General features: G+C 37.4%; 1 protein-coding gene across 3 annotated transcripts in view; it reads right to left on the reverse strand.

Moving 5' to 3' along the window:
* The window catches only part of ZCCHC7 (zinc finger CCHC-type containing 7), a 126793-nt gene that overhangs the window by 105114 nt on the left and 8186 nt on the right, over positions 1 to 13493 (reverse strand). For all 3 annotated transcript variants that reach the window (XM_081845212.1, XM_081845214.1, XM_081845213.1), the window contains exon 2: positions 12057 to 12763. In XM_081845212.1, the coding sequence (XP_081701338.1) occupies positions 12057 to 12744 (688 nt within the window). In that variant the 5' untranslated portion in view covers positions 12745 to 12763. The remainder of the gene's footprint in view (positions 1 to 12056; positions 12764 to 13493) is intronic.

Raw genomic sequence — 13493 nt, forward strand, 5'->3', positions numbered from 1 at the left:
CCAATCTGGGGTACTGGGGGGAGCCCTGTTTCACTAGCAGAAGTCTTTGTGTGGGCTTCCATTCGAGACCCTAATTCGTTGAATCCAGTCCCTTGTGTATATCTCAGTTTAATAATGTGACAGAATTCTCTGAAGGTGACCAATGGATCATCATCAGGGCATCTTATATTAGCAAATCATTATGTTATCAAGTTATTTGACATGTCCATTACTAGTCACTTGCATTTAAAAAAACCAAAACCCTTCACCTTACTACTGCGCTTTCAAGATGATCTGAAAACTAGAATCAGCTTCACAGACCCCGTTACCCTCTAAAATCCATTATTTTGTAACCGAAGTATATTGTCAAAGAAAAATACTGCAAGCATGTTCAAGAAAAGCATATTTAGCATTGTTTAACTTGCAATATAATACCAAGATATGCCAACAGATTGGCGCTTTGAATGGGGTGTACCAACTGCTGTACCAGTACCATATCACAGGTCATCTCTTTATGCAAGAACTGGCAGAAAGGTATACTCATTCAAATATTAAGACTCGGAGGCAAATATTTGATTTGATCATTTCAAGATTTCTTATTCTGTACAACCAAGTCTCTCTAATTACACGTTTGATAGGCAAACACCTAAAATATTACTTGTAGTTTAGAGACACTACCAAAGAGGCACAAGTTCCATAAAGGAGCATAACAGCGGAAAACATTTAACAGCAGGCATGTTTTAGAAACACAAAATAGTTCCTGCTTTTCTCTCTCTCAACCTATCAAGACACAAGTGAAACAGGTTATTTACCTATTGTTACAATAAACATAAAGCCTTCTTCTAAAAAGCCTACAAGTCTGAATCTTTGTCAGTATCTCATGTGGACAAATCCTTTGGCTTTTGAAGAAGGAAAGAGAAAGAAAGGAATAAAATGGCAATTCTGCAGAAGTTAAAATTCTGCTACTGAAGATTTTAATAGCTAGTTAAAAATGAAGAAAGCATTACATCCCTAAGGATAGTCTTTCAAAGACATCTCGCTTCCCATTTTATACACAGAAGCTCTGATTAGAGCATTACACATAAACCATTTACTATTATTTCTGAAAATGTGTACAAGTATAAAATACTACTCTGGCTATAATTATTATTTCTCCTGATTTCAGTGGAACTGAATGACAAAGAATTGCACCCTTGAAGTTGGGGGGGGGATACAAACCAATTAATCTCTGAATTTATAGCAACAATTGATGACTGGAAGAACATTTTACATGCTGGTAATGTTACTATGAAATAACCAACAAAGCAAAAATGTTTTATAGATTTTAAAAATGCAATTGGTAGAAATTTCCAGTTCACCAAGACATCTTTAAAACTCCTGTACTATGTGACAGAATATACTTCTTATTCTCAATTTAGTATGGCTAGCAATTTCCACAAATCAGAAGATATCTGAGAGAAAAGGGGAAAGTGTTTTTTTAATAAAGCTTTTGCATGTAAAACAGTTTAAGGCAGATGCAGCCCTGAAACCATTTATTCATGAGCCAACCACCAACACCCTAAGTTTCAGCTAAGATACTAATAATGTGGCTCCGAAGTTGCAGAATAGAGTTTGGTATTGAAAACATTTTACTTTGAGCCAGTATCTAAACTGTGGTTAAACCACATATCACTCAAATATATTAAATGCGCAATATAACCTACATGTTCCTGCATACCCACATACATATCTATTTTCTTAAAAGCACAATACTGGCTAGCATACTAAACTGCAATTAACAAATCCTTAAACACTTCTAATACAAGAGTAAGTTGTGGAACAAGTCAGTCATAAGATATTTAAAAAGGAAGAAATTAGTAAAGTTTGCCTTTAACATTAGGTTCTGAGCTCTAAAACTAAATTGCATTAAAAAAATAAAGCTTGGGCAAATGATATACAGCCTCATGAACTCTTGGTTTCCCACACACACAAATGTTATATTTCTGGTTTGAAGTGTTTTTCAGATGAAGGGCAGAAGATGAAAACTTTAAGACATTTCAATGCAAAACTTTTCATAAGGCAGGATGTTGGTAACTTAATGTAAACGAGAAATCAAACACCGCAGTAAAGCCAGCTCTAGAATTGTTTCCTTTCACCCTCAGACATAATCAGACACTAAAAAAATATTACAAGACGAGTAGCGGGTAAAAAAAAATCATAATGAACCTCTCAGATGAGAAACTAATTGGTACTAAGTACACAATGGCTTACATTTAATCCTGTTAATAATCACACAAAAAAGAAATAAAAGACTCACTTTTCAGCCATCTCTCTGGACGACTGGGCTAAAATAACAGCATGACTAAATCTGACATTGACCCCTTGGCCCTGCTAGAAGTTTAAAGAATTCCTTTGAGTCTTCTGAGATCATGTCCTCCCACCCCCCACCCCCTGCTCAACAACTCCAAAGGAGTGGGCTAGTCCCATACATTTGACAGTCTTTTTGCAGAAAGGTAGGGTAAAGAATGGCTACACAGAAACTTTGTTCTAGTTGTTGTAGTGATCTAACACTAGATTTAAAACATCTCAAAAGCCACAGGAAACAGTACATTAAAATATTTAATATAAATATAGCCTTTACAGAGTTCGGTTACTGCTGCAACAGCCAAAAAACACTCCTGAAAGTTGCAGTAAGTTATAGTCAGAGGCAAATCCAGTTAAGTCTTTATGACGAGGCACATATTTTAGGAGGCCAACAGCACAAAGTTCAAATTTATTGTTTTAACCTGTCATGACAACCCATTTTCAAACCTGACAACCCAGTTTCAAACAAACGGGACAGTGATATTTCTGGTTACTTTCAGAATATGGCTAGACCTTCCCTCATGAATCACATCACAAAGTCAGCAATTTATTGTTGTTTTTAGTGCAACTGAAAACAGAAACTTATACCCAAATTCCTGCAAAGAAAGGGACATTATTAGCAAAGAGAAAAACAAAAGCAACAGAAATGTATAATGTTCATGATGATATTTTCCATCATTGGATTATGAAGATTAATCTATAGAATTGCCACTACATCCATTTCAGTATGATGAAAATTGTTTTGAGAGTAAATGTAATCTATCTAAAACTGAGAAATATAGATCTTGCAACTGTATTCTATAGCTAGATAACACGTTCACCATTGCCCATGCACCCCACAACTTCTATCAATTCAGATGTCTGAAAGAGATGTGTTTAAGGGCTCTGCACCATAAAGAATCTAAGTCATAACATTATACAAATTGGCAGCAATCCTCTTTACATGAGAATATTTTAAGAAGTCACATACTACAAATGTAAACTGATTTCTCTCTCTGCTTCAGTGAACTGCCCTGAATGTTGTTCCTCATATCCTATCATTGTCTCCCTGAACAGTGCGCAGACCCTATCTAATCCTTTTAACTTTTTTTCTTCTGTTAAATACATGTCAGGCTAACAGTGGACATTGGATAAATAAAATAATGACCACCAGGGCTACATTACACAGCAAGTTTTTTCCCCATTATTGTAATTGTGCATACTATATAGAAGCATAATTTAATTGTCAAGAGACTGATTTACTTCACAAGGCTGAAGGGCCCACAAGTATATGCATAAAAAGAGGGAAGAAGAAAATGCATTCACATGTGATTGCCGTATCTTGGACTGAAAACATACATTTTATATTTTTAAAAATGTGTTAGAGAAAAGATTTGCTCACTGTTTCACGGTTTCTTTTTCTGGTAAAAAAGTATGAATTCAGCAGCTTTTACCCCCAAGGATGAGGGGAAGAAGGGGGTGCCTGCATTTAATCCCGCACACACAAACGCCGCACCAAAAATAGGTGACAAATAGATCACGGGGTGCGTGCCTGGCTGCAAAGGTATCATTCAGAAGCAGGGTGTGCTCAGTCCCTGGCCTGGATGTGGTCTCCCAAACCACCGTTTTACACATGAGGAAGGAAAGAAGGACATTCCCTGGAGAGAGGCCTTTTCCAGGCTTGGATCAGGGCAAGTAAACTTTATAGTGAGAACCATTGTGATGTCATAACTTTATATTAGCAGGGCCAGACATGCATGATAAAAGATAATATTTAGAGGAGCTGTGGTAGATTTTGCCATGCTTTCTTCTTTTCCCAGAATTTAATCAGATTGGCACTGCACAGGAGATATGAGTCAGGATTCTTAAAGAGTTACGAGTGAAATTATCTTTATATTAGGTTTTCTTGGAATACTCTGTCAGTACTCTTGCCCCTCTCATTTTCAATACTATAATTATACCATATGTATTACCACATTAAAGTTCTGCAAAAAAAAAAAAAAAAAAAATCAATCAACCAATCAAAATAGAACTACCAAATTCTGCAAAGTACAAATAAAATAGTTGGGGAGACTGAGCAAAATGCAGATATATTTATGTTAAAACACACTCCATAGTCATGGGACTTTGAGAATGAAAATACTGCTTGGATGACATAAGACTTCTCCATTTTTAATGGTGGGGAGGGGGTTTCTGAGGCGGGGCTTAAAAGATATGGCAAGGCTAACCAAATGCTGGTGTAATACTGGCTTGTAATAGACAAACATAAGATTATAAGAATGAAAATGTCAAGTACTCTATGACTTTTGTTATTCTAACATGCTAAAGAACAAAAATGTCGCCAGAGGTTGGGGATGAGGAGTGATTATTATTTTATTCCAGGCAACTATGCAAATGTTGAGACCCCAATATTTGTCACTACATTTATAAATACATTAAGATCCAAGTACTGACATTATTTTTAGAAGATGCCAGCGTACAAAGTAACTGTACAAAACAAAACCATGGGCATGAATTTATTTGAAATTAAGACCAGCTTATTATGGCAGAGCTTGTTTTAGGCATGAGGTGCAAGAATGTTTCTTTAAAGGACAGGTTTTCACAACAGCTATTTGCAACAGTATCTATTAAATATTAGTCAGAACTAATTAAATCAACAACTAAAATTTCATCAGAATGTGATTATTTAGGGTGCTGCTGGATGGCCAAAGCGAAGCAAATGCATCCGCTTGTCTCTCTTTCTTAAGCTTGTATAGCAGCCATTACTCACCAGTAACTATTGGAATAAAGGCAGGGAAAGCACAGAATAAAGGCAGGGAAGGCACAGAAATAAACACACAAACTCCAACTTTTACGACCCTTGTTTGGAGATATTATCATAAATGTATTGAAGTCAGGCAGTGTATGTCGGGCTTTTTTTACAAATGTAAATCTAATAATGCCAAGGCTTACCAAGGTTCAACTACTTCCTTCCACCTTATATTTCACAATAATTTATATTATTAACTATCTCTCATACACTAATATTACATGTTTAGCATGCTCAAAGGACTGCTATTCCAATCTTTTTACATCTTCTTTTCATTTCAAATAATGTTCTGGATTATTTTCATACCATATATGCTTTTCATAGTTACGATTCCTCTCTTTGCTTCTGCCACCACTTGGCCAGAATGACAACAAACAAATTATCAAATTATAATGACAACACTGTTACTGTCTACATATAATTTAATCTTATCTCACGCTGACTTTTGCCAACTGCTAAAGCAAATCTGACGCATTGTTGCCATCATCTTGTTTTCCAAAGGGGCACATCTGCACTCCGTTTAATTGTTATAAAATGTTATGTAAAAAAAAAACAGACTAAATTACTTTTCCCACCCAACCTCACAGCTCAAACAACAATGCAAAGCTTCTTCCCCAACCTATAAGAAACATTAATAGATGGGGATAAGGAAGAAAGATCAAACCGATGAGGGAAGTGGGAAAAAAAAATTCCCCCTTTAACAATCAACAAAATGACAAAAAAGGGAAAAAAGTGGAAAAAGTCACCCAGAATATATGACCATGTAAGCATGGGCACTCTTGCAGAAAACCTAGTCTGCAACCCAAAGCCATGGGAAATTTAAATTAGTTAAAGCCATGGTCCACAATAGGCAGAGAAATCTGTACAGATAAAATGAGGCTGTGAAGGCTGCAGGTATACTTAGCCTAGATCACCAGAGATTTCCACACAAACTTTATTAGTTTTATTAATTTTTTTTAAATAATCAAGAGATTCAAGAGTATCCACATTACACTGCAAAGAAGATTAACTTTTTTTCCTTTAATCAAATATCCATATGCATGTGCTGTTCCTAGCGAAGAGGGGTAGAAGGATTCCCATTGCTTATTACAGCTCCAGGGTGCACAGTGTTATAATTCATGCACAAAAAGCTCTTCCTATGTTTAAATAATGTTAACATTCCCATAAACAAAAGCAAGAGGAAAAGTTAAAAATAAAGCCGCAGCAGCAGCTTTAAACTTGGTGCATTCTCCTCCATGAAAAGCAGAACATATTACATCATTCCAAAGTTATTCACCAATTCAATGGTCCTGCAGTGCATGGACAGAAGTCATATTTTTTTTTGACACCAACCTATGAATTTAATTTGGTGTGGCATGACTAACTTAATCTATCCTTCTGGAAAATTGTAACTTAATTTACTTATCATCTTAATATGTATGTTAACATTGTCAAATCAAGATTTCATTTTGAATCTGTGGACTTAGAAGTAAGAAAATCCCATCTATTTTAGAGAATATCAAATGGTGGAATAATAATAATTAAAAAACTATCTTTGAAAATAACAGCCATATGCAACCTGCGTATGCTGAAATACAAAGCTGTAACAATCATCACAAGAATTGAGTACAGCTTTTTAATGGTAGGAGGATTACATGAACTTTCCCTGTATATTTTAGAGCTCCTAATAGATCTCAACTATACTTACTAAAATGGTTTTCTGCTTAAATCTTGCCCAATGTTTTTAAACGTATGTAAGATTAAAGTTCTCTTACAAGCAACCCTTCACACTGTGATGCTGCAAAGTACACATTTTCTTCAAGATGTACAAATATTATCTCACAAGGCACAATGCCCCCATTTTACAAGAAAATTCAGGTTTCATTTATTTTTGCCTTAACAAGATGAAAATAACGTTCTGAAAAGCATAAAAAATGTTTTGTGACAAAGATCAGCCTCTCAGTAAACTGAAAATGTAGCATTTTGATAGCACAAAAGCAGAAATTACTAAAATAGCTACTTTTCCTATTCTTACTGTAAGTGGTAAAAACTGCAGCATTTAATAGTTCTGTTCTAGGAATAATGCTTTAACCACCTATTGTTGAAAATATTTTTTCGTGAATGGTTCAGTTTCAGGATAAAGTCAACTTACATAAAATTTACCTAATTTGTATGTAAGCAAAAAATAGTTTTACTGGTCAGAAGGAAAAACAGTTTTAAAGATTTCTAATAAAAGATGAAAGATGCTTTCTGAAAAAGTCCCAAGGTTTAAAAGACATAGTATTTAAATATATTTTTTCTACTACAGCAATAGAATGATTTCCTATCAAATTAAACATTCACAAAACATTACTAAGAAAGTATCAGTTTTATACTAGATGTCGCTACAATTTTCAAGGATCAAAAACAGCGGATTACCACCACAAGGAAACAAAAAGATCAGTAACGGAAACAAATCATTTTGAACTAAAATGTTGTTTTCCCAACATGCTAGTTTAGTTTTCTGCTTCTCTCTTTACTGGTAAAAAGCTGTTGTTTAAAAAATAGTTGTTCAGCAGAAGGTTTTTAACTTTACCAAGGACTAATGCCAAAATTTTAGATTATTTCCCCAACAGCTACATACATAGGTAGTGAACTGCCAAAACATCACCTGAAGTTAGAGTGTTAACATTAATGACGTGAAACCTTACAGAATCAACATTTAGTTTCCCTAACACTGAGTGTGCCTAGTAGCTACACTGCATGTGGAATAAACACCACCAGTGCTTTTTTTCCCTGGGGGGATGCAGGTTTACGCATACCCCTAAACATTTTGTGAATCTAAGTTTGGCCTCATTGAGGGGCAGTACTTCAATATGAGTAGGAAAAAGAGTACCCCAAACATTATTTTTGAAAAAAAGTACTGAACACCACCATATACACAGTAGGGCCTGCTATGTTCAATAAAAGAGGCTTATTAAAAATGAGTGCCTATCTTTAAAAACCTTCCTTCCTTTTAGAAGAGTGTGTTCCTCTCATTCATTCATGATTAAAAGTCTCCATAAATACTGATATGAACAGATAGCATTAACATTATATAAAAAGCAAATCTGTTCCAAGCACAGTGTAATATTTAAAGCCAATTCTATATATTTTTTAAAAAAACCCACACTGTCAATTTTGTAATGTAGTGGACAACATAAATAACTCTAAAGCACATCTGCTTACATGAGCGGTCATTTCCTACACATTCTGTTCTTCAAATTTTCACACCCTTTCTTTCATCAAAATCTAGGCTGGAAAAAGTGTACACTGTGATCCAAACCATCACAAATTCTGACCGTTGTTACTGCCTAATTTTAACAGGGGAATTGTGCAAATCTCAACAACAAAAATGGTTTATCTAAAGCAAAATGTTATTCTGAAAACATCACATCTTTTTTGTTTAGTCGCTTATCACTTCTGGAACAAGACTAACGTTGGATAGGATTTAAAGCTAGCCACATTCCAAATTAGCAGGTAGATGTCAGAAATACTGGGAAAGCAAGAATGACTGCACCATGGAAAGGACATGTAAACTAGTTGAAGTATCTAAATGCATCAATTTCCATAATTATTGAAATGCTAGCCAAAGCCACAATAAAAGTTCCAAAGCTTTTAATTAGACAATCTGCTGAGCAATTGCTGCAAAATGTAGCACAATTCAGTAGCACCCGGTATATATCCAGTGTGACTCAACGTCACACCAACGGATTTCTGCTTACACAATGGGATTTCTCCTCCCTCTTGTGCACACACACCCAAATTTACTCTGGAAGGTCCCCCAACATTCTAGAATATTTTGAGAACACAAAGAGGGCTTTAGGAGTAAAGAGAGAGCAGAATAGTCCCATCAAACAATCAGAAGTGTGTTTCACTAGCAGACTGACACAACTGGATTTCACCAAATTGCTGATAAATTAATACCCAAATCATACAGAGAGAGGGAGAGAAGGAAATAAACTAGGGACTATTCTGGAAACATTTAGAGCTTTCCAAACTGTGCGTTGCGACATATTAGTGTGTTGGCTACAGTTTGTAGGTGTGTCACGTGTACGTTCCCCGTGCTCCTCCTGGGGCTGGAAAGGGGTTAATAAAACTGAATTACTGTGCGACAAAATGAAGTATGTTTAAAAATTGTGTCACCGACATGAAAAGTTTGGAAAGCTCTGATTTAGATATTCCTTCCTGCATGCCATCAGGGAATGAGAATGTTACAAAAGCCATCCTATTAGTTGTAAAGAAAAACAAGTTGTAGCAGCTTTCAGCATGAAGATGGACAGGCCTGCTAGTGCACTGAAACTGTTTTTGCCCAATATTAAAAATGTAAAGACCAGCACAGTAGCGGGGGGTGGGGATTGGGTAAAAAATTACACCTAATAAGAGGAGAGGTACATATTTTCACTGCTGTAAGAGATTAACCATCCCAGTTTGAGCCTGTACCTTGGGCATGTACAATGCTAACTCTCTTTTCCAGAACTTGTGAAGAGTTTGGAAATATCTGCTTCAATCTTTGGTTGACCACAGCTTGCTGTTTCATCTGAACACAACAAACTGTTAGTCTTAACAGTGGTTCTTTTCAAAGAAGCACACTTGGAACAATTGGTTATGGAGCTGGCTTATTTCAACAAGCCACAGTTAAGATTAGCCACAGTTTAGGATTTGTATGCAACGCTGAACTGTTGTTAACAGAAAGCAGGAGTGAAAACCTCTGAACTCTTCAGGGCTCACTGGAGGACAAATGACGAGGGGAGAATGTGTGAACCCAAGGTTTGCCTAGGATCATTGCCATGGCTTGCAGCCATTATTTTTCAAAGGCTAACATCCTGGTCAGAAAACAAACCATGGGAAACTTGACACATGTATAGCTCAAACATATAAAACCTTAGTTTGAAATAAGAATTTACTCCGTATTTATATAATTAATCACAAAATAAATGGTTCTCTGGGCAGCTCACAAATAAAGCATGCAAATGTAAGTAAATACACAATATCATACCATAATATTTACATAAAAACAGCAGCATAAAAACAGAGAAAGAATAAAAACATCCTACCAAAAATCTGCAGCAGTGGTTCAGAACATTAAAAATAGATTTTTTTAATGCCTGAGAGATTTCAAAAGGTCTTTAACTGAGGCCAAACTGACCATAAAGTTGGTACCAACCAACCCTCTCTGGAGAGGGAATAGCATGGCCCAGATGCAACCATTGAGACGTCTTTGTCTCTGGTAGCCATCCCCTTCATTTTATTTGGTGCAGACACTCAGAGCAGGGCCTCTGAAGCTCATATGGTACAGGCATGTAGAAGAAGACAGTGTTTCAGGTATCCTGGTCCCAAGGTGTTAGTTAAATCACTGGTCTTGCTTTTTTAAAGCCCTTAAAATCTTGTGACCAGGAAACCTGAAAAACTGTCTTCTGAAGTCACACTTAGGTATTTGCTTCCCAGCAAAATCAAAAGACTTCTGAAAAACAGGAAATGTTCACATTTGCAATTTACAGTAAAGCTCAAATATCTGAAATATACTTAATATTATAACTCAGTGCTAACAGGTACAGAGACTACCCTTCCTCTTGTTATGAATTGTGTTATAAATGACAGGGTGCTCAAAGCAGGAGCTGAGGGTGCATCGTATGAAAGACACACTTCAGGAAGGATTTCAAATTCCATATTGGAGCAATACCTTTATTAGGCCAAGCAAAATGTCACAGAATAGTGTGCAAGTTACAGAACTTGTCATCAGGCTAGATCAGCCTTCCCCAACCTGGTGCTCTTCAGATACTTTGGATTACAATCATTCAGCCTTACTCAGAATGGGGCTGTGTTGTGCTGGCTGGGACAGATGTGAACTGTAGTCTAAAGCATCTGAAGGGCACTAGGCTGAGGAAGGCTGGGCTATATGGTAAACGAAGTAAGGGAATGGGAAGAATAAAGTTGGCTGGTGGCTGCTGTTGACATCAGTCTGTCTCGAGAGACAATAGAATGTGCCTCTGGGAGTGAAATCAAGCTGCTATGTTAGCAGCGCAAGCCTGGCAGTGTCCTGGGCTGCCCAGATTACAAAGCCTCCCTCTCAGCCTTGCTGATGTGGTCCAGAGGAAAGCAGAGCAATACATTTGCCACCAACTTGGTGCCAGGAGTTGCTGGAAGGAGGTGTATAAGGCACCATCCAGCCATCTTAGGGACTCCACTCCGGATTTGTGTATGGTTTACTCCTTGGCCTTTGCCATTTCCAATGATCTCCCCCAAAACAGAGGTTTAGGATCAGAGTTTTCCTTCTCCTAGATGGGCTACCTTCCCAGGTTGACAAGCGCCATTTACCCCTCCCTTCCGTCTACAGCATGTGCAGAACCTGCCTTCTTGACCATTGGACGCACTATTGGTCTCTTCCACTCAATCCGTCCATCAGCTATCCTCACCTAGTTTAGCCAGCTAAACAAAGCCATTCCCAGGGTATGACTGCTGTTTCATGCTGGCAGCTGCTAGGAGCCACAGGTGAGAACTGAGTGCAGAGTGGGGACCAAAGGTGGACAAACTATCCCAGAAGGAGCACAACATGTCCCCCACCAGAGGTACTATGCCTCCCCTAACACTCCATACACCCTGGCGAGTGATAAATAAACAATAGATACTTTATAATGAAGTTACCAGTGTATACTTTGAGCAAATCTCCAGCTTTTGGAAGGTAACCTGTATTAGAATGATAAAGTGTGATAAGGAAAGCTTTTTTAAAAAAAATAAAAATAAACAGCAATAACACACTTTAGGAATTGTCCTGAAACGAACTTTTATATTCAGCAGATAACAGCTATGCTAAGAATGGGGCTTCTGCTACCAAAATGCCCATTACACAAGTGTGCTGTTACAATTCATTGTTTCCATCAGAACAGCCAGATCGTCATCATAGTTCTGAGCTCTATTTGGAGTTATAATCCTAAAAAAACATACTAACCTTCACTGGCTGATGTTCCACAGCCCTTGAGGTTTAAGAGGATGTTGTCATCTTTGTCGTCTCTGGCACCTCCCAGCAGCATCCAGCTCTCTACATTATCACTTTCAGAGGCAATGCTTCTCACATCATCTGCATTCTCATCACTAGAGCTGTCCTCTATTACTAAGATCTTGTGGATCATGCGAACACCTTCACGATGAAAGGAGATAGACTTTTCACTAGTCCTTTTCTCCTTTTTTGAAGTTCCTGTGGTCCATCCCTTTGAATTTGGAGTAATCTGAGAAGAATGTCTAGTGGGCTTTGGCAAGGTGAGCTCTGCAAGACTGTGTGTTCTTCCTGGCACTGGAGCTCCTGGTGTTGTTCGCTTCTGGAGCCTGCTTCTGTAAATGCTGTCTTCGGTGTCTGACAAGGTGATAACATCTGGACTATCAGAAACATGAGTGACTTCACTGTCTGAAATTATAATAAAGTTGTTGGTTTTTTGCTCTTTACTAACTGAACTCTGCTTTTGCCCAGATCCATGTTCTTCAGTTTCTTCTTCTCCAATGGCATCCTCATGGCCTTGTGCATAATGGACTTGGCTATAAAGGTGAAATTCTACTTCACTATCAATACTTTCTTCACTAGAAGACTCTTCACAGTAGAGATCATCTTCAAATGCTTCTATATCATCATATCCACCAAGCATTGTGGAAAGTATTTTGCATCTAGCAAAAGAAAGAGACAAACCAAAATAATGAATGATGCTAATCAATACCAAATGAAGATTTCATTTACATGCAAGTACCAACTTTTAAAATGCACAAAACCTCAGGCCAACCACTTTAGCAGTGCAATCCCATGCATGTTTTAAGGAGTTTACTGGAGTCCAATCAATCTCCCTCCAAACTACTTTCAATTTTATACCAGCTTCACCTCCAACTCGTCTCAATTAGATTTGACGAAAGCTGTTTTAAAAGCAGTTGAAAGAACTCTTCCTTCAGAAATGGAAGAATTTCACCATCCAATAATGAACCATTAACAACCCTGGCCATGGGTCTACTCAGCTGCAACTGACAGGTTTTCACAAGCTAAGATGAACAACAACCTCAAGGTAGAAGAGATCAGAATTATCCTAGCTACTGCACCAAGAGGACTGAGTCCAACACTGCCAATTTCAATTCTGCCCCTATGGCTGTCGGACCAATGTCAGCAAGTTTATCAGCAAATAATATAGCCAAGACATTGCAGTGATCAGCCTTTGGTTCACCTTAGGGTTAGACCCTCACCACCTGGAAGAACACAAATGGACATAATTTCACTGAAGCAAAGGAAGGAGAAAAAGAGAAACACTACCTCTTTGTTGCCACCACAACACAGGTCTGCAATTGGACACTATGAAATGGTTGGTTAGATTCAATACAGTCTTTCCAGTATTGGCATTCAAGCCATCTCCGT

This window comes from Podarcis erhardii (genome assembly GCF_964252035.2).
Source record: "Podarcis erhardii genome assembly, chromosome: 17".
NCBI classification, from domain to species: domain Eukaryota; kingdom Metazoa; phylum Chordata; class Lepidosauria; order Squamata; family Lacertidae; genus Podarcis; species Podarcis erhardii.